The sequence below is a fragment of the Heptranchias perlo genome, chromosome 11, assembly GCF_035084215.1.
Source record: "Heptranchias perlo isolate sHepPer1 chromosome 11, sHepPer1.hap1, whole genome shotgun sequence".
NCBI classification, from domain to species: Eukaryota; Metazoa; Chordata; class Chondrichthyes; order Hexanchiformes; family Hexanchidae; genus Heptranchias; species Heptranchias perlo.
Genome location: NC_090335.1, coordinates 57,399,974 through 57,418,011, shown reverse-complemented (window position 1 = coordinate 57,418,011; position 18,038 = coordinate 57,399,974). Strand labels below are relative to the sequence as shown.

The 18,038-nt window shown below is 43.0% G+C and overlaps 1 protein-coding gene and 1 long non-coding RNA gene across 2 annotated transcripts in view; one reads left to right on the top strand and one right to left on the bottom strand.

The window, feature by feature from the left end:
• dcbld2 (discoidin, CUB and LCCL domain containing 2) overlaps window positions 1-12,241 on the bottom strand; it is a 109,100-nt gene extending 96,859 nt beyond the window's left edge. The window contains exon 1 of the mRNA XM_067993122.1: window positions 11,987-12,241. Coding sequence (XP_067849223.1) covers window positions 11,987-12,080 — 94 coding nt within the window. The 5' untranslated portion in view covers window positions 12,081-12,241. The remainder of the gene's footprint in view (window positions 1-11,986) is intronic.
• Window positions 12,242-12,312: 71 nt separating this feature from the next.
• The window catches only part of LOC137326981 (uncharacterized), a 143,003-nt gene continuing 137,277 nt past the window's right edge, over window positions 12,313-18,038 (top strand). The window contains exon 1 of the long non-coding RNA XR_010964319.1: window positions 12,313-12,693. This is a non-coding gene — a long non-coding RNA (uncharacterized lncRNA). The remainder of the gene's footprint in view (window positions 12,694-18,038) is intronic.

Below are 18,038 nucleotides of genomic sequence, written 5' to 3'. Positions count from 1 at the left end.
AATGTAGCTGAAACTTATACCCCACCATATATCTTAATGATTTACTTTATTGTCTTTTGTAAGAGCACTGGACAAACAATTTATTTTAATGGGATCACATTTTTGTTGCATGGTAGTTGAAGCCACAAGTAATTATTTGATGTTAACTGCAGGATTATTTATAACTTTATGGATGAAATTGTGGCACTAATTACAACAAAATTGGTATTGTTGTCCTAGACTATTCTGGAAAGAGCAACCTGTTCTCAAGCAATGGCTATTCTGCTGGTGGTGGTTCATTGAGCATAATTGAATCCTGGGCATAATTTTGGTCTCGAGCTGGGAAGGATGCCCAGGGTTGGGGGGGAGGGAGGCGGTGATGGAAGATGTTTGGGTGCGAAACCCGGAAGGTAAGATGGCAGCAGATCGCAACCTTAATAAGATCAACAAATGTTACTTCCGGGCTTTGCGCCCAGCCTGATGGACAAGCAGGAAGGCCTGCGGTAGCAGGCCATAACCGGGATCAGAGGGAGGGAGGGATCATGGGCCAGGGAGGACACCGGGGAGCCCGGGAAGAAGATCGGATGGGCTAGGGTAGGGTGGAGATCGGATGGGCTTGGGGTGGGGATCGAGGGGTCTGTTGCTAGGACTTGGAGATCGGGGGTCACTAGAGGTCAGGTGAAGAGTCAGAGGTAGGTGGGGGCCACCATCTGGGGGGGGGGGGGGGGGGGGGGGGGAGAGGAGGGGGGGCTCCACTATCGGCATGGTGTGGGGGGGGCAGCCTAACGTGGGGGTCCTGTCAGCCAGGTGAGCTTGTTGGGCCTGGATGAAGCACTCCTGCTCCTCCGAGCCCACAAGCACTGAAATAAAGGCGCTCACCTCATGGATCCGGCCCTTCCCACCTGCTTTCACCTAACATGAATCGGAAGCAAAGGCAAATCCGAACAGGTAAAGTTAAATTCTTTTAAGTTTTCCAATACACAAATAATTAAGTACCTCAAGTATTTCAATGAGGTACATTGACCCTTTAAGCATCGGCCCGCTGGCTTTAAGTCGGGGCGAGACTTCCTGGTCTCTATTGTGCACACACATACAAATCCGCCTGGATTAAAGTCACAAGTGGGCTCGTTGGAGCCGGGATGCGGTCTTGCTCCAAAAGCTGTTATTTTAGCCTCCTGTTCTTGGGGGTTAAAATTACCCCCCATGTGCTTGATTTCATGAGTGGAGGACTGGTTGGCTCTTCTTAGAACATGGCAGTCAGTAGTGTATCCCTTTCACTTTAATAAGAGCAATACATATTTAATAAAAATGCCAGGGGCCCTTCAATAAGTTGTTTGTGGTCGTGTGGAATGGTTTAACAGAACTTTCATATTTAATATGACATTTCATACTGATGATTTTAATATGAAGATGTTGTTACTGGGTGTGCTCCAATTGGAATGATGCTTAAGGCACATACTTATTCCTCCCCAAATTCCCAACCTGAACCATATGGTCAAAGAGATAAACATGTGTTTAACCAGAATCAAAAGCCTGATTGCCGTTTTAGAACAGTACTAGGTGGAGCTTGCATCATGCATGCTTCATACAGTGGGGGTAATAGGACCCCGATTTGCACATTAAAAGAAAAGAAAAAAATGATGAAGTCAATGGGAAAGAAAATTGGGTGGGGAGTAAACGGGCGGCTGATTTGCTATTGCCTCTTTCTCGACCAGCAATTAAACAACAACTTGCATTTATACAGCGCCTTTAATGTAGTAAAAACGTCCCAAGGCGCTTCACAGCAAAGTTATCAGACAAAATTTGACGCCAAGCCACGTAAACAGATTTAAGGACAGGTGATCAAAAGCTTGGCCAAAAGAGGTAGGTTTCAGGAGCAACTTGAAGGAGGAGAGAGAGGTAGAGAGGTGGAGAGGTTTGGGGAAGGAATTATAAAGCCTACCGCCTAGGCAGCTGAAGGCACGGCTGCCAATGGTGGAGCGATGAAAATCGGGGATGCACAAGAGGCCGGAATTGGAGGAGCACAAAAGTCTCAAAGGGTTGTAGGGCTGGAGGAGGTTACAGAGATAGGAGGGGCAAGGCCATAAAGGGTTTTGAACACAAGGATGAGAATTGTCGGACCCGGAGTTAATGTAGGTCAGCGATCAAAAGGGCGATGGGTGAACGGAACTTGGTGCGAGTTAGGATGGGGCAGCAGGGTTTTGGATGAGCTCAAGTTTATGGAGGGTGGAAGATGGGAGGCCGGCCAGGAGACCATTGGAATAGTCGAGTCTGGATGCAACAAAGGCATGGATGACGGTTTCAGCAGCAGATGAACTATTTCCCCTGCATATCAGCTGGCAGTCCAGCCAAAGAAGAGCCCAGCAGATAAGTTTTTATTTATTTTTGTGGGGCCAGGAGCACGACTGCTCCTCTGGACTCTACACAAAAAACTTGGGTTGCTGTCTCACTGGGTCCTTTCCCCTACTCCATCCCGGACCTACCTTCTTCCGGTCTGGAAACCAGCTGGGTGGCTCAATATTGCAAGGGCCTGGAACAGGCAGGCTGCCCCAAGGCACTCATTTTCTACCCCCAGCCCTATGCTAACGAGGCCAGACCCTCAAAATGGACCTGGCCTCCTGTTGGGACTATCGGGCGGCCAATGGCACTGATTTGCCAGCCAACCCAGCTAAAACCCAACCACGGTCAAAATCTACCCCTCCATTTATCAGAATCAAAATTCACCAAAATAAAAAGATCACAGGCAGGGGAATAAATGAGCTATGAATAGCTAACAAGGTTTTGGGACCATGCTCCAAAGTTGCATTGATGTTATAAGTAACTGAAACAGAAGGACAGCACTACATTGGTTTACAACTTCAAACATACCTGTCTTGTATCGATTCCCCACAGCTTAATATCTATTACAAATAAATACATGATAGAACTGCAGAATATTTCTTCATTCATGCTTTCCTGTAAATAAACAACACACTGAAACTTTGTCACCTTTGGCAGGTTTAGTGTCCTGAGAAAGTATTAATGTCCAGACAGATTTTAGCACCAAAGCAATCAGATCCTGGACATGTTGGGACTCAGAACTGTGCACTCCCAGATACCTACTCACTGCAATGCACCATAGGTTGGTATCTGCTGCCTATAAGGGCACTTACATTAAAATATTTATTAATCGTTTCGAATGTAGTTGATGAGGATTAAACACCAATAGCAACTGCATCAGGTATTAAAATCTGGGTGGCTTTAGTATCTTATGCTATTGCTTTCAGTGATTAGCTCCTATCTGAACATGTCCCACTGGATTATCATCCAATTCATGCAAGAAGCCAGGCTGGGCAGCAGGTAAACAGGCCATCCTTTTTGCGCCTAAAATTTCCCACACAATGAATTGCTGATCTCAGCCAGGGTGCTAAACAGAGACTAGGTCCGAGAACTAAATCCCAGTAATCAGTTAAAACAGTGATACAGCTGGAGAAGTTTGGCACAGCTTTAGATAATTTCCAATCAAATCTAATATTTTTGTATTTAACCTGGTATTAGACTCCCAAGGCTAATGTGATATAAAGTTTCTTATTCTATTGACAGAAGTGAATGTATTACATACATGCTAATCTATCAACTATCATATCCAGTGGTCCAGTGACTGCTCACAATAACTGAGCGGAGCTGTCTGGGCCAAAGGATCTACTGGAGATGTGCTCTCATGTCCACATCAAGGTTCAATAGAAAATATGCACATACATGACAAAAAATAGCTCCACAAAATAAATAAGAATAATCTACAAGATTCAATGCACTATTGTGGCAAATGTGATATCTGGTCCTTTCCCTGAAATAAACTCAGCAACGTGTGCGCCATTCTCCACACACAGAATGGATTGCTTCCGACCTAGGTTCTACTGTGCCCTAAGCAAATGAAGTATTTGGGTGTAATAATACTAATGAAGACCTGGACTACGTTCAGAGCAACAGTCTAGTATCAGCAATGCAATGTGGCCACCGTGTTCAAAATGGGGGCGCTGACGAGTCAGTCTCCCTGTAGTTGGTGACAGCAAAAAACACATTTATGTTTATCACTGGCAGCATTTTGCCTCTGGAGACTGAGAACAAAACCACTTTCAATAGGTGATGCTCTCCATCCCAGGAGCAGGCATGGTGCCTCATTTATACTGCAGCTTTGTCTCCAGAAACAGGGCTACCTCTGGATAATACTGTAAACGTAAATGAGTTATCAGACTGTCAGACTGCATTCCAACATCTGGCACAACGGAGAGCAGCAAGGAATCCGTCGGTCCAAACTACTAATCAATTCTTGCACCAAAACCATCTACAAATGCCATTCAGTAGTTTGAGGGATTTTGGTGAGTGGAAGCCTTGATTCAAAATATTAGGATTCTCCTTTCAGTCCTACATAGGATAATCAGCATGGAAGCAGTTACATATCAAACCTGGCAGCCCACCAAAAATCTTTTGTATTGTATGAGTTGAATTTGTAATAGGTGCAAATTCAACCTTTCTACTTTCCATGACTGCAATTCCCAGGCCTCCAGCAATTCATGAAATACAAAAAAAAAACAAGACAAATTTTAGCACTTTTACCAATGCAAAGATTCACTGGTACACTGGAGCTCTCTATGAAAGCTTTAACAACAACAACAAATTGCATTTATATAGCGCCTTTAACATAGTAAAACATCCCAATGCACTTCACAGCAGCGTTATCGTGCCAGACAAGTGCCAGGCAATGACCATCTCCAACAAGGGAGAGTCTAACCACCTCCCCTTGACATTCAACGGAATTACCATTGCCGAATCCCCCACCATCAACATCCTGGGGGTCACCATTGACCAGAAACTGAACTGGACCAGCCATATAAATACTGTGGCTACAAGAGCAGGTCAGAGGCTGGGTATTCTGTGGCGAGTGACTCACCTCCTGACTCCTCAAAGCCTTTCCACCATCTACAAGGCACAAGTCAGGAGTGTGATGGAATACTCTCCACTTGCCTGGATGAGTGCAGTCCAACAACACTCAAGAAGCTCGACACCAACCAGGACAAAGCAGCCCACTTGATTGGCACCCCATCCACAACCCTAAACATTCACTCCCTTCACCACCGGTGCACTGTGGCTACAGTGTGTACCATCTACAGGACGCACTGCAGCAACTCGCCAAGGCTTCTTCGACAGCACCTCCCAAATCCACGACCTCTACCACCTAGAAGGACAAGGGCAGCAGGCACATCGGAACAACGCCACCTGCACGTTCCCCTCCAAGTCACACACCATCCCGACTTGGAAATATATTGCCGTTCCTTCATTCTCACTGGGTCAAAATCCTGGAACTCCCTTCCTAACAGCACTGTGGGAGAACCTTCACCACACGGACTGCAGCGGTTCAAGAAGGCAGCTCACCACCACCTTCCAAAGGCCAATTAGGGATGGGCAATAAATGCTGGCCTTGCCAGCGATGCCCACGTCCCATGAACGAATAAAAAAAAAATTGACACCGAGCCACATAAGGAGATATTAGGATAGGTGATCAAAAGCTTGGTTAAAGAGGTAGGTTTTAAGTAACCTCCCCACAACTTGTCAACTATAGTGATTCTAGAGTCAACAAACGTTGCACATGCCCGGACCATGTACACAACAGAACTAAATCTCAAAAGAAAAACTGGTTAAACCAATTCCGAAATTTAGTCTATGGTTCTATGACTACAGAACGAAACATGAAAAGCAAAAGCACATTTCCTGAGCAGCAACCATAGGACATCGTATCCTTCAGTGACCCAGGGTCTTCCTCCTGTACAAACTACATTAACATGAACATATTTTCACCTCAATATACCGTGAAGATGTCATTTTAATAGCACTAGACAGTTCTGCAAAACATCAATGCCATTTCTCAATTATTAAATGTATCTCTCAAACTCTTAGCTGAATGGTGAATAGAATTACAAAAAAGCTGCATAAGATACACCAGCTTTAAAAAAATCGAGCCAAGCTGGCCACCAAACAAAAAGTCCTAAGGCTAGAAAAGTATATTGTTTTAAAAAAAAATACTAAAAAGATGGTTATGAAGAAAAAAGTAAACTACTTTGCCTTTTGAATTTGCATTAAAAATCAGTAGTGTTTTCATATGAAAGATTTGCAAGAGAAAACATCAAGTAAGAAATTAAACATCAAAAAGCCTGAGGCATCTGTGCATGATTACATTTTAATGTTTTTGCTTTTTAAAAAAAAATTGCAATAAATGGGAGTATTGCAACTGGAGTAGACGAAATGAGACTATCTTGCATATAACTTTCCTACCTATTAATGGAGCTCCACAAAACAATACTCCCTCTATCCATTCGCAAATTCTCTGTTTGATAGTAAATTAAATTTAAGAATTCAAACGAAAAAAAAGTCAGCCACTTGGTATCTTTATAGTTAAAAGAAAATGTGCTGAATGGTGACGGTTTCCATACCAGCTGCTACTCAAGCTGCTGCTTGACTGTTCAGTTTTGTTTGACCAAAGATTTCAAAAGTCACATTGTTCAGTGAATCAATGATGTTGGAGCAATCACAGTGCAAGTTGTTTTAGCCAACAGGCTACCCATTGCTGCCAGTGATTTTATAACTTATTTTCCGTTCAATGTAGCGGCTTTTCAGCTCTTCTAGTGGGACAGACTGAGATCCTGACATTGCAAATGAATCCTTCCACTCAACTCATATAGATCATTTGCTAAAACTATCTGTTTTTGAAAACCTACTTTGGATGTTATGGAATACACAGTACATAAAAGAATACGGGCTCATACAGAACATAATACACAATACAAAGAGGATTTTCTGGTGCTTCAGTATGAAATAATTCTTCAGTGTTAGTTAGTCTGTAGTCCCAGCAACTTGTGCTTAAAAGGCTTGAGGAAAGCCTGTGAAGATACACTAACCTAGCTGAGAAATGATATAGAAAAGCCAGCAAAATATAAAACTGCATAACTCTCCTTCCATCAAGTAAAGTTAGGAATCTTACAACACCAGGTTATAGTCCAACAATCTTATTTTAAATTGTTGGACTATAACCTGGTGTTGTAAGATTCCTTACATTTGTCCACCCCAGTCCATCACCGGCATCTCCACATCACAAGTAAAGTTAGGCTAACTTCCACGTTCTTCTATTTACAATCATAAATTGATGCATCCTGAGCAATCAGAAGCAATGTTCAGTAACACAGGACATTGTCAAGTCAATGAAACCAGCCAGAGTCAAAGCTGGAAAACGTCCCAGGCTAAGTGGAGAGTGACATGGTCCTGTGGAGCTTTGATGAGTTGAAAAGCAAAGCAACCTGCCAGCCTGCAGGTAGTCAATGTGTTTCACACTGCCTTTTCTACTGCGTTTGGTTGCTTATGGCCTGCTGCAGCTCTTCTATCACCGATCAGCTTTATCAAAGGTTTATTTTATTCCATTGATGATTCACTTCTTCTGACTAAAGGTTCGAGAAAAAATTATTTATAACTGCCAAGTAAATTTGGGACCGCTCAAAGAAACAAAAAGCCGATTTGCCAAATGACAAAGTTTATAGTTATAAACATTTTTGCTGCACTAGACACAATCTATGCCCTCAAGTATCCTCATGTTTAATAATCTCAAATATCCAAGTGGCTCAGTATCTAATGTTAAGTTATAGGCGAAAAGGAGCAACAGGATCTAACTTGCTTCAATTCAATATGTATAGTAACAAAACAATTTCAAAGAAAGTTAAATTTGAAATCAGTTTTCTGTCAGTTTTAATGAGTTTCCTCTTTACACCTAGTATGTGAATATAAATCTAATAACAATTTTTGTATCTGTAGCCTCATGATCCCGATTTCTGATTGGTTCATTAAGGCTAGTGTTCCAGTTTTCCGATTTATTCTGTTTTTCACAGTAGAAACACCATCAATTAGTGGCACAAATAATTCAGCTTCCTTTCTGTTGTCATTGGTGTTTGTTCTGTTGTTAATGGTGTTCTGTTGTCATTACAATTGTCTGCGTGAATGTCCACAACCAGCTCAGGAAACATAGAAAAACAATGAGGTGGGTCCTAATTTATCTCAAAAGTCGTCCTACCACCTCTTTTCCTCAATGCCCTGTTATCTTAGTGACCACTTTGCCACCAGTACAACCTCTGATATAACCTACCCCTCACCCCCACCCCGACCCTAAACCACTCCTGCTCATCCCTGAGCCTCCAATGCTCAGCCTGCAAGCAATGTCACGGGAGATGTAATGGTGTTTCTAAATTTTCATATCATTGGATTGTACTGTAGCATTGTTCATGGGTAATCTGGAGCAAGGTTATTAGCTTTAACTGTTAACTTGGCCTGTCCCTTTAAGGCCCTGTGGGAACCTTTGTAATTGTAGTCACTTGTAAATTTCAGGCTCCAAGTCAGAAGCACCCAATATTAAATGCCTGGTTTTCTTTTGCTTCTTTCAATATTATTTTCCATCTGTAACTAAGTATGATGTCCAGTGTGTGACAGACACACAACAAACACAAGACTTTTATACGTACTACTGTGCCATGCCAATGCTCAGGCAGAAAACTAGCAGGTTTGTAAAAAGAGATGTGAAGTGATAAATTAGTGAGTCGAGAGAGAAATTTATTATAATTGTGGTGATGAAGTCAATGATGAATTTATATAATGTATTGGATATGGATTTTTAAATGTATTGAATATATGAACTGTCGGAATGCAATGAGTAATTTAATTAATTTTCAGTATAGATATTAACTGAGTTAATTATTGACGTGACTTTAGGAATTGCACACAAAGGTAATAGGATACAGGTGATTCCCTGAGCAACTTCAAATCTGAGCTGGGCTGTGTTGGGGACAGGATAAACAACGTAGAGCAGACGTTAAGGACATGGATTGAGCTGATTTCAATGGCTACTAAATTTGTATTCTTAGTCATGCCGTTTAAGGGTACTGGCTCTGAACAAATCTTTTTTAAAAAAAGAGAAATAATAATTTCAAAATTTTGTCTGAAAAGTCAAGAGATTTATTTTGAAAAGTTAAATTATTTGCAAAAGGTAGGTGATGAGTTTATATATACTTCGCTGCCACTGATAGCACTGAGTGGAATCAGCCTACCCAAGCAGGGCGTTCTGAATTAGTGGCTCCTGCCGCCTCTTGGTCACTGATGCCGGGGACCCTCAAAACAGAGGGTCTCAAGACTTTTAGCTCAGTGCTAAACGACACAGTTTAGTTGAAGTCTAAGGGTTCTTGAGTTTGAGTCGAAGCTGCTTGTGCTTACGAAGGTTCAGGTTGTTACAGTTTAATTTGGCACTGGGCTACTAATATACTGTGAATGGGAGCTGGTGCAGATCTGTGATTGTGACTCCATATTTGCAGTAATGTAATGGGGGTAAAAAACAGGGGAGGCTGCAGGGGGAAAGATTGTATTTGTTATGGATTGAGGCATCAGGTGTTTAGTAGAGGCTGCAGGTGCACTGGCCCTGGCTGACTGCAAAGGCTGAAGTGGGGGGACCAGTAGTTCAATGGTATGAAGGCAGAGAGATAGATGGGGACATAGAGATGGTCTGTGGGAGTACAGCAGCTGTCAAACCTGTAGGGAGACAGGGAGTGGGAGAGAAGCAGATGTTGTAACTGCAGTGGAGCTGGAGATAGTGAGGGTATCCAAAAGCAACTGCAGTTATGGAAGAATAGGAGTAAAAATGTAAAAGAAAAATAAGGATTTGCATTTATATAGCACCTTTCACAACTTCAGCATGTCCCAAAGCACTTTAAAGCTAATTAAGTACTTTTGAAGTGTAGTAACTGTTGTAATGTAGGAAATGCCGCAGGCAATTTGCTAAGCCCCACAAACAGTGTTAGTGACCAGATAATCTGTATTAGTGGTGTTGATTGAGGGATAAATATTGGTCAGGACATCAGGGAGAACTCCCCTGCTCTTTTTCAAATAGTGTCATGTGATCTTTTACATCTACCCTAGAGGGAAGACGGGGTCTGGATTTAATGTCTCATCCAAAAGACGGCACCTGACAGTGCAGTACTCCCTCAGTACTGCACTGGAGTGTCAGCCTAGATTTTGTACTCAAGTCTCTGGAGTGGGACTTGAACCCACAACCTTCAGAGGCGAGCGTGCTACCACTGAGCCACGGCTGACACCTACGTACAAATGTAGGAAAGGAGTCTGGAGTGTTGAAGTCAGGAGGAGAGCTTAGGCATATTGGAAAGAGCAAGAGGAGAGAATTGGCAGCAATGTAAAATTTAAATTAATGGATATTTATCACCATGAAGAAAATGGTGAAAGTCAGAGGTTCAGGAAGAGACCAAGGAGGAAAGGACAGGATGGACAAAGAAACAGGTAAATTGAAAATTTTGGTATAAGTTAAATGAGGAATAAATATAAGTTTTAACCCGTAAATTTGAGTTTTCATTTCAGCTTGCTGCTATTTAGTTTTTGCATATTTATGAAAATGCAGAAATTTGCAAATCAGTCAGTCAATCAACTAGAAATGGATGAGGGAAAAATTAAATGAATGCATCAGCTGCAAATGTGACAGAATGTTTTTGACAATGATCAAGCACGACAGAGGAAGTTGGCACCTGAAGTCTGATGGACAGGAAGAATACTCTACTTCTGCAGCTAAAGACAGATAGATTTCTTTCCAGTTTCTGCCACTAGCAACTTTCATTCTTGGGGCATTCACCCTTTTGACACTTCAATTAACTCAAAAAGCTAACTGTGTTATCAGTTAGTAAGAAATTTTACAACACCAGGTTATAGTCCAACAGTTTTATTTGAAAATCACAAGCTTTCGGAGGCTTTCTCCTTCGTCAAGTAAGTGTGGAATTCCTTGAAGGTTACCGCCTATATAGTCAGAGTATATATGCGGTAACCTTCAAGGAATTCCACACTTACTTGACGAAGGAGAAAGCCTCCGAAAGCTTGTGATTTTCAAATAAAACTGTTGGACTATAACCTGGTGTTGCAAGATTCCTTACATTTGTCCACCCCAGTATCTCCACATTATCAGTTAGTAGCTAAGTGTCTCAAGCATAGTGACGTATGGTAATATTTTTCTTGTACTTGCTATCATACATTTGCTTTTAGAATTGCCATGACAAGCACTGTCTTGCTTATTGATATATATCATTGACGATGGCTTGGTTGATCATTGACAATAGGCCCAGTTCTAAAGCAGGGCAAAGCCACTTACTTTCTGCAAAAAAGGCTGTTTGTGACAAACTTAAACTGAAACCTTACTCTTGGCAGAACTCAATCAAAAGGTGAAGACCGGCAACATTTACACACAGATTTCATATTCTTGACTGTGGAATAAATTTAAATACACTTGGAGGGTTACATTTATCTTTAATATGGGAACATATTCTCTTAAGGCTCTTCCCCATGCTACAAAACCACTCCACTAAAAACCTCTCAGTTTCAGAATTATGTCGAACTGAGACTTGACACCGTCGAAAAGAAAGGCAAGTGCCTCCTACTAGGTACAGCTGTAAATTAAAGATGAGAAAGTAACATGAATGAAACTCAAAAATGACACCTCAAACTTTGAAACACTGAACTGTTCAAAAAAAACATTTTCCATCTAAACAGTTTAGAGCATTCGAATTAGATTTAAACAGTATGCTTAGCAACTGGAAAAAGAAAATTGGCCTGTAGGCCATAAAAAAACAGATCCTACCTCTTTAAATGTTCACAAGAGCCCTACTGGATCCCATCCCCCACTTTTGCTTAATCTCTGAACTACTCCAGAAAACCTCACCACTGGAGGAGGGAGGGGGCGGGGGAGTGAAGAAATACTAAACACTTCGTAAAGATCACAAACCAACTCACGGGAAGTCATCAAAGCTCACCAACAGCCACTGTCCCTACCGACTGGGAAACTATTGCAACGATCTTGGTAGAGAGGAAAAAAGCCCAGAGTTTCACACACAGCAGACGCTGAGCTGCTGCTGCTGCTGCTGCCGCTCTCTCTCTCTCTCTGACCCACCTTTCTGTCCGATCGCCCTGCTAAATGTTGCAATCAAGTAGAAAAAGATGCCGATCTCTCTGATGCGTTTTCCTCTCACCGTCCCAGCCTCCATGCCGAGATGAGAAGGGAAGGCATAATGCGGCGGAGTCGTTCAGCGATCGCACTCCGGCTCACTCACTCGCTCGCTCGCTGACTCTCTGCTCCCCCGGTGCAGTGAAAGGCTCAGCTCCTCGCTCGCTGCCGCTGCTGTTTTGGACACATTCAATCACACTCAATCAACTGGTCAACCACTTCCTCCGCTTCCGCCCTTCCCACAATGCAGCCCGCCAGCTGGACACACTCCCCCAGCCCCCCTGGGTGGACATGGTCCTCTTCTCCTCTCCTCTCCTCTTCTCTCCTCCTCTCCCTTGCCCAGCTCCGACCCCGCACCCTTTTTCCCTGCTCTGTTACATTCGCGCCATTGATCTGGAACAGGGTTGCACTGCATCTGTTGCCAAGTCTAGCTTCAGGACTTTGGGAATTGTGCAGAGATGTTCACCCAGTCGGCTTGCATCTTAACTTCCCTTGGACATCATCAACGCAGTATAATATTTGTGGTGGTTCATTTATATTTGTTGTCAGTAATATGTGACAAAGCAGCTGGAGGAGGAGGGGGTTGAGATGCCAGCAGAAACCATGAGGACAAAGTACAGATGTTATTGGCCTCAATGGCGGAGGAGGGGCAGGTAGGCACACTAAGTTTCCGGCATGGCTTTTTGGGGGGTAGGGGGAAATGAACTGGCCTCAGTACCCTGATGCTGTGTAGGGGAAATCAGCTAGGGTTCCCATTCCTCATTTCTTCCCAGTACTATTGTTGGAGAGTGCACATGTGGATAGGATGGGGCTTATTTGTGATGCTCATATGATTGAAAAGCCTGTTGACAATCATAGCCCAACAGGATTAAGAGAGGAGAGAAGAAAATTGGAGTGGCAGGGAGAAAAAAAGTAACAAAAGCCTGATTGATGGGGAACACCTAGTGCTGGATTTTGAAAACCCATGATCTGAATGCTCTGCGACATCTCAATAACAACTCAGTAACGTTTGGAAAAATAGGGACCGATAGCTTCTCATCAGTTGCCACCTGCCATCAAGCCGTGGTTGTTACACAGTAATACAGGAAAACTTTTGTTTTGTACAAGGTATGACAAAATGAATTACTTCCTGTACAAATGTAAATATTTCTTAGGGAGACAAATGAAATTTTAGTTTAGAAAAGTTTAACTCCACCCCCCCCCCCCCCCCCCCACATAGAACAGGTGGCATATATAATATTTCTGAGATTGGATTGGATCTGATATCTGTCAAAATTTTGGTTGAATTACCTATGCCAAAAGAGTGCTGGTTCAAATAATACCCACATCAGGAATTGGCACCATGCCAGTGTGAATTCAATTGCATGCTATTATAAGCTGCTCGTAGTTTGTATCCAAAGTCCCTGTGCTACTCACCATTTCTTTGTATTTATTGCTGCAACTGCCTTCTTCCATGCTGTATATCCCATTCTTTCTGCCAACCAACCTAACCCCATTTCGTTCTCAACAAAAGGTGTCAGTCAGTAAGTAACTCCAAAAACTGCAAATCACAATGTTATTACCTTGTCTCATGGCTGTTTTAGACAGCTGTTATAATCTTTGAAGAATCTTATTGTGACACTGCTTCCAAGTGTGATCACTGCACTTCTCCCTGCACAATTGTTATGGTATTAGGTACTGATTATGGGATATATTTTTCTCCTATTACAAATATTATTAATAATCCTATTTTTGTAGATATTAATAACTGCTAATCAAAATGATTGGATGTGCAATTTTTTTGTGGCCAATTTTCTGAGACACCTTTTAAAAATGGGAATAATAGGACATAGGGATGACACATCTGTATTAATACTCCTTTCAGTTTCTCAAGTAGTTTAAGTGATATAACTGATGAAAAGTTTGATAATACAGCCTTGAAGTGTGCAAAACTTGCGTGGAATGGCTCCTTGAAAATGTAGAAAATGTCAATTTACCCACAAAGCTCAGTCTTCACAAAAAGGAAGTTCCAGAACCAAAAGTGGGCCTGAATGTCTGGAGGGGGTTGGCAAAGCACATCTCAGATTAAGTACCAAGATGCAGTAGCCTGTGACCTCTGCTGATGACTTTGCCAAAGTTTGTGGAGTTAGGAGAAGTCCCGTTTTGCATGGAAATGGCAGGCACCCATGCAACCAGGATTTGCATCTAAAGCACCCACCTGCAAAGGAGACTGGAAAGTCTGGCTGAAAAGTAGTCTGCCCGGTGGGGGGGGGGCACATGTTTGCCAGGACCCCATCAGAAACATCAAAAAGCTGCCCCCTGTGGCTGCTTTAGTAAGGGGTTCATAAGGGAAGGGAAGGGCAGTTTATGTCAGACCCCTCCAAGGGCCAGAAAAGCAAGAACTCCTGATGGGGTGTACCCAATCCCGATCATTAACCCCAACAGCCCCACTGTAGTGCAAGACAAGCATATCCAAGACTTGGCCGAATTTGTGACTCTTTTGGAGCCCTTCCTTTCAACGCTCCCTAGCTGTGGATTTTCCGCCCCATTGTATATTCTCTCAGTTTAGGAGATGAGAAGCAACAGCTGATAGAAATGCACTTCGCTTTTTCAGCACTATGATACTTAAATGCTAAATCTTCCTCCTGTTGTCTGCCCTGTTTCCACTGTTGATTTACAATTGGAGACAACCGAGGAAAAAGAGGGAAAAGAGATTTAAAACAAATTCCAAGCCTGGATTGAACTTTGAAGGGAAAGTTGTCATTTAAATATCACAACGCTAGAGGACTGAAGTCAAGCAACAGCTGGTAGAAATTAACTCCAGCCACAGACATCTCGTAACCCAGCAGAATAGGGCATTTGCCACAGGTGAGTCATGGAGTCCCCGCTGAGAGGTAGCAGCATGATCCTCTACTTTCTCCTTCCATTTACATGACATTTAGAAAGAGCAGGAGATTAGAAAGTGGAGAACATGCATCTTACAATCTCACCAAGGGCAAGCACTGGAGAAGCAAACATTGATGCAGGGATACACATACGGAATGGTGAGTTAAGATGGTTGGAGCTTCCTTGGAATGCTTTATGATCATTTGTTGGCCAGAAGTAACATATGACTGTTGGTGTGGTGGAAAACATATAGATATGGTAGTGAAGGCAGTCAGGATTTGATCAGCATATTGGGACCAGTGGAGTTTAGAGAGGTCCATAAGACTGCTCCTGTAGGGGCCTCGGGGCTGTTTTTAATTAAAATCTCATCAATCATTCTTTGGCACACCAGACTGCTTGGCTTTGCATTAGCTGGGGCCACTTCACTTTCCTTCTCTTTCACTTCCTCCTGCTCCTCTTTTCCCTTTGCAGGAAAAAGTGTGGATTATCTTCCACCTTCCAGTATTTCCGGCTGCATGGGTTCCATTCATCTAGTAGCAAAGTTGTGCAGAACACAGCAGACATGAATGTAGTTGTAGAGTTAGGCCTCACCTGATCTGTCCAAACATTGGACATGCTGATTCAGTATCCCGATGATGTATTCTACAATAGTTTGGTTGGAGGCATGACCCTCGATGCATGCTCTTTTGGCTTCAGTTTTACATCTCCCGATTTTTATTTCCAATGAAGTCAATTTGCAATCATCCGTTTTACACTATTGCACAAAGTCAAGATCTACCCCATAGTGTGTAATGAGGCTAGTGCACACATATGGGATGGCCTTGAGATTTAAAAAAAAAATTTCTCCCATGGAATCTCCCATTTTGTTAGGCAAGGGTATTAAGGGATACAGAACAAAGGCAGGTAGATGGAGTTAAGATACAGATCAGCCATGATCTAATTGAATGGTGGAACAGGTTCGAGGGGCTGAATGGCCTACTCCTGTTCCTATATTCCTATAAATCAGGAGTTCAGCACTGAGGGTACTGAGGCCTGTATTCCTGATTCCGTGGGCAGCATACGCTGCTGGCGAGGGGCCGCTTCCTGAGCAGACTACCGTGGAATTAGCCCTTGCAATGTTGATCGTTAATGGAAGGAAGGGGACTGCCCTGCGTAGGGTGTTGGCTCTGTTATAACAGTCATCTAATTGCAAAGGGCAATGGTCATCACCTATGGGAAAGGGCAATTAACGTCTTTTTCGATCAGTGGTTGGGATTGCCAGAGATCGGGGATCAGGGCCAAGAGTGACGGAGATCAGGGGGCCGGTAGCGGCGGAGATCGGGGGTCGGGGGCGACAGAGATCGGGGGGTCAGGGCCGAGAGTGAAGGAGATCGGGGTTCAGGGCCGGGAGTGAGGGAGATCGGGGGCCGGGGCTGGCAGTGAGGGAGATCGGGGGCTGGGAGCGGGGGAGATCTCCATTGCTTCTTCCTGATGTATAATCAGACTGTGGAATAAGGTTGAGCCAGTGCTGGCAAATGAGAAGGATGGAATATGTCAGCTGTCAATGTTTTATGCAAAATTGCACAGACAACAGAAAATTAACTACACATACATGAGATAAACTGTGATTTTTCTCTAAAATTACATTTAATACTGGAGAAATATAATTTAAAAATAAAAGCTTTATGCCATACAGACAAGGAGGGTTTCAGGTTTGAGCTTCAGTATGTTCTCTAGTTAGTAGTGTACTCCCGCAAGCCCTGGCTGCAGTGTGTACTATCTACAGGATGAACTGCAGCAACTCGCCAAGGCTTCTTCAGCAGCACCTCCAAAACCTGCAACCTCCACCACCTAGAAGGACAAGGACAGTGGGTGCATGGAACACCATCATCTCCAAGTTACCCTCCAGAAGTCACACCATCCTGACTTGGACATATATCGCTGTTCCTTCATCGTCACTGAGCCAAAATCCTTGAATTCCCTACCTAACAGCATCACCACATGGACTGCTGCGGTTCAAGAAAAAGGCCCACCACCACCTTCTGAAGGGCAACTAGGGATGGGCAATAAATGCCGGTGATGCCCACATCCCGAAGAATGATAAAGAAAAGAGCTGATCACAGTGGGTGTAATGGGACAGGCACTGCCATAATCTTGGCCCTCCTGGTTTAGGGAGAGATAGCCCAGCCAGGGCTCCCACTTCTTTTCAATAACCCCAGCTGGATGTATGTGTGTGTGTGGATGTTGGCTGAGACTTAGCTGTGATGCCCCCTGTGGATGAATAGCTTGCTGTCACTCACAAGGTTGACACGTGAATAAATTGACCCTTGGGCAATACAACAGGGGCAATCTATACCAAGAAATAGTCAACACTCTTAGAGGTGGGAAAGGGAGAAAACGGATGAGAAGAAAAGTGTTTCTTATTTGCAGCAGTCTCCTGGGCCAGTGAAAAGTATCAGCCAACAGGTAGGAAATATTAAAATATACCAGCAAACATACATACCTTTTTATCATCACAGTATAGCCTTTGTTTTGTAGGAAGTTTTGGGGATTAAAACGCAGTTCTCGGTAGTGAATTCTTTGCCTGCTGCTACAGTACAAACATTTTAACATTCCAGTCCCTCTGAACTTAATCACTTTCACGTTGGCAGAGGGCAGCATGACCTTTTAAACTTCCATTGACGTATAGCTTAAAGCTACTATTAGTTGAGGGGGGGATTTCAATTTGGTCTGCAGCATATTGTCCTTACTTTATTACAGTTGGCACAAAACTTCTGGCATAAATCACAAAGATGAAGTGAATAAAGTTTTGTTTTAAGTAGCCATGTAGAACCAGCAAAATAACCTACAATAGCTGCAAACTCAGCAATTATGAGCAAAGGCTGTGTATCATACAAATAGCCAGGCAATTACTTGATGTACTACCACAAATGATTCACTGCAGAGTCACGAATTATCTAATCAGGGCAAGTAAACTGTAAAATGTAAGTATTTACCGCAGCATGATTAAATGTGATGGATTTTTAATTTAAAATCAAGAACCAAATAATTGTTCACGATGACAGATAGTGTGAACAGATACCTAGTTCAGGCTTTTATGGAAAATCACATAAATGTTACAAGGCAAAATCAATGTAGCTTTTTACGAGATAAA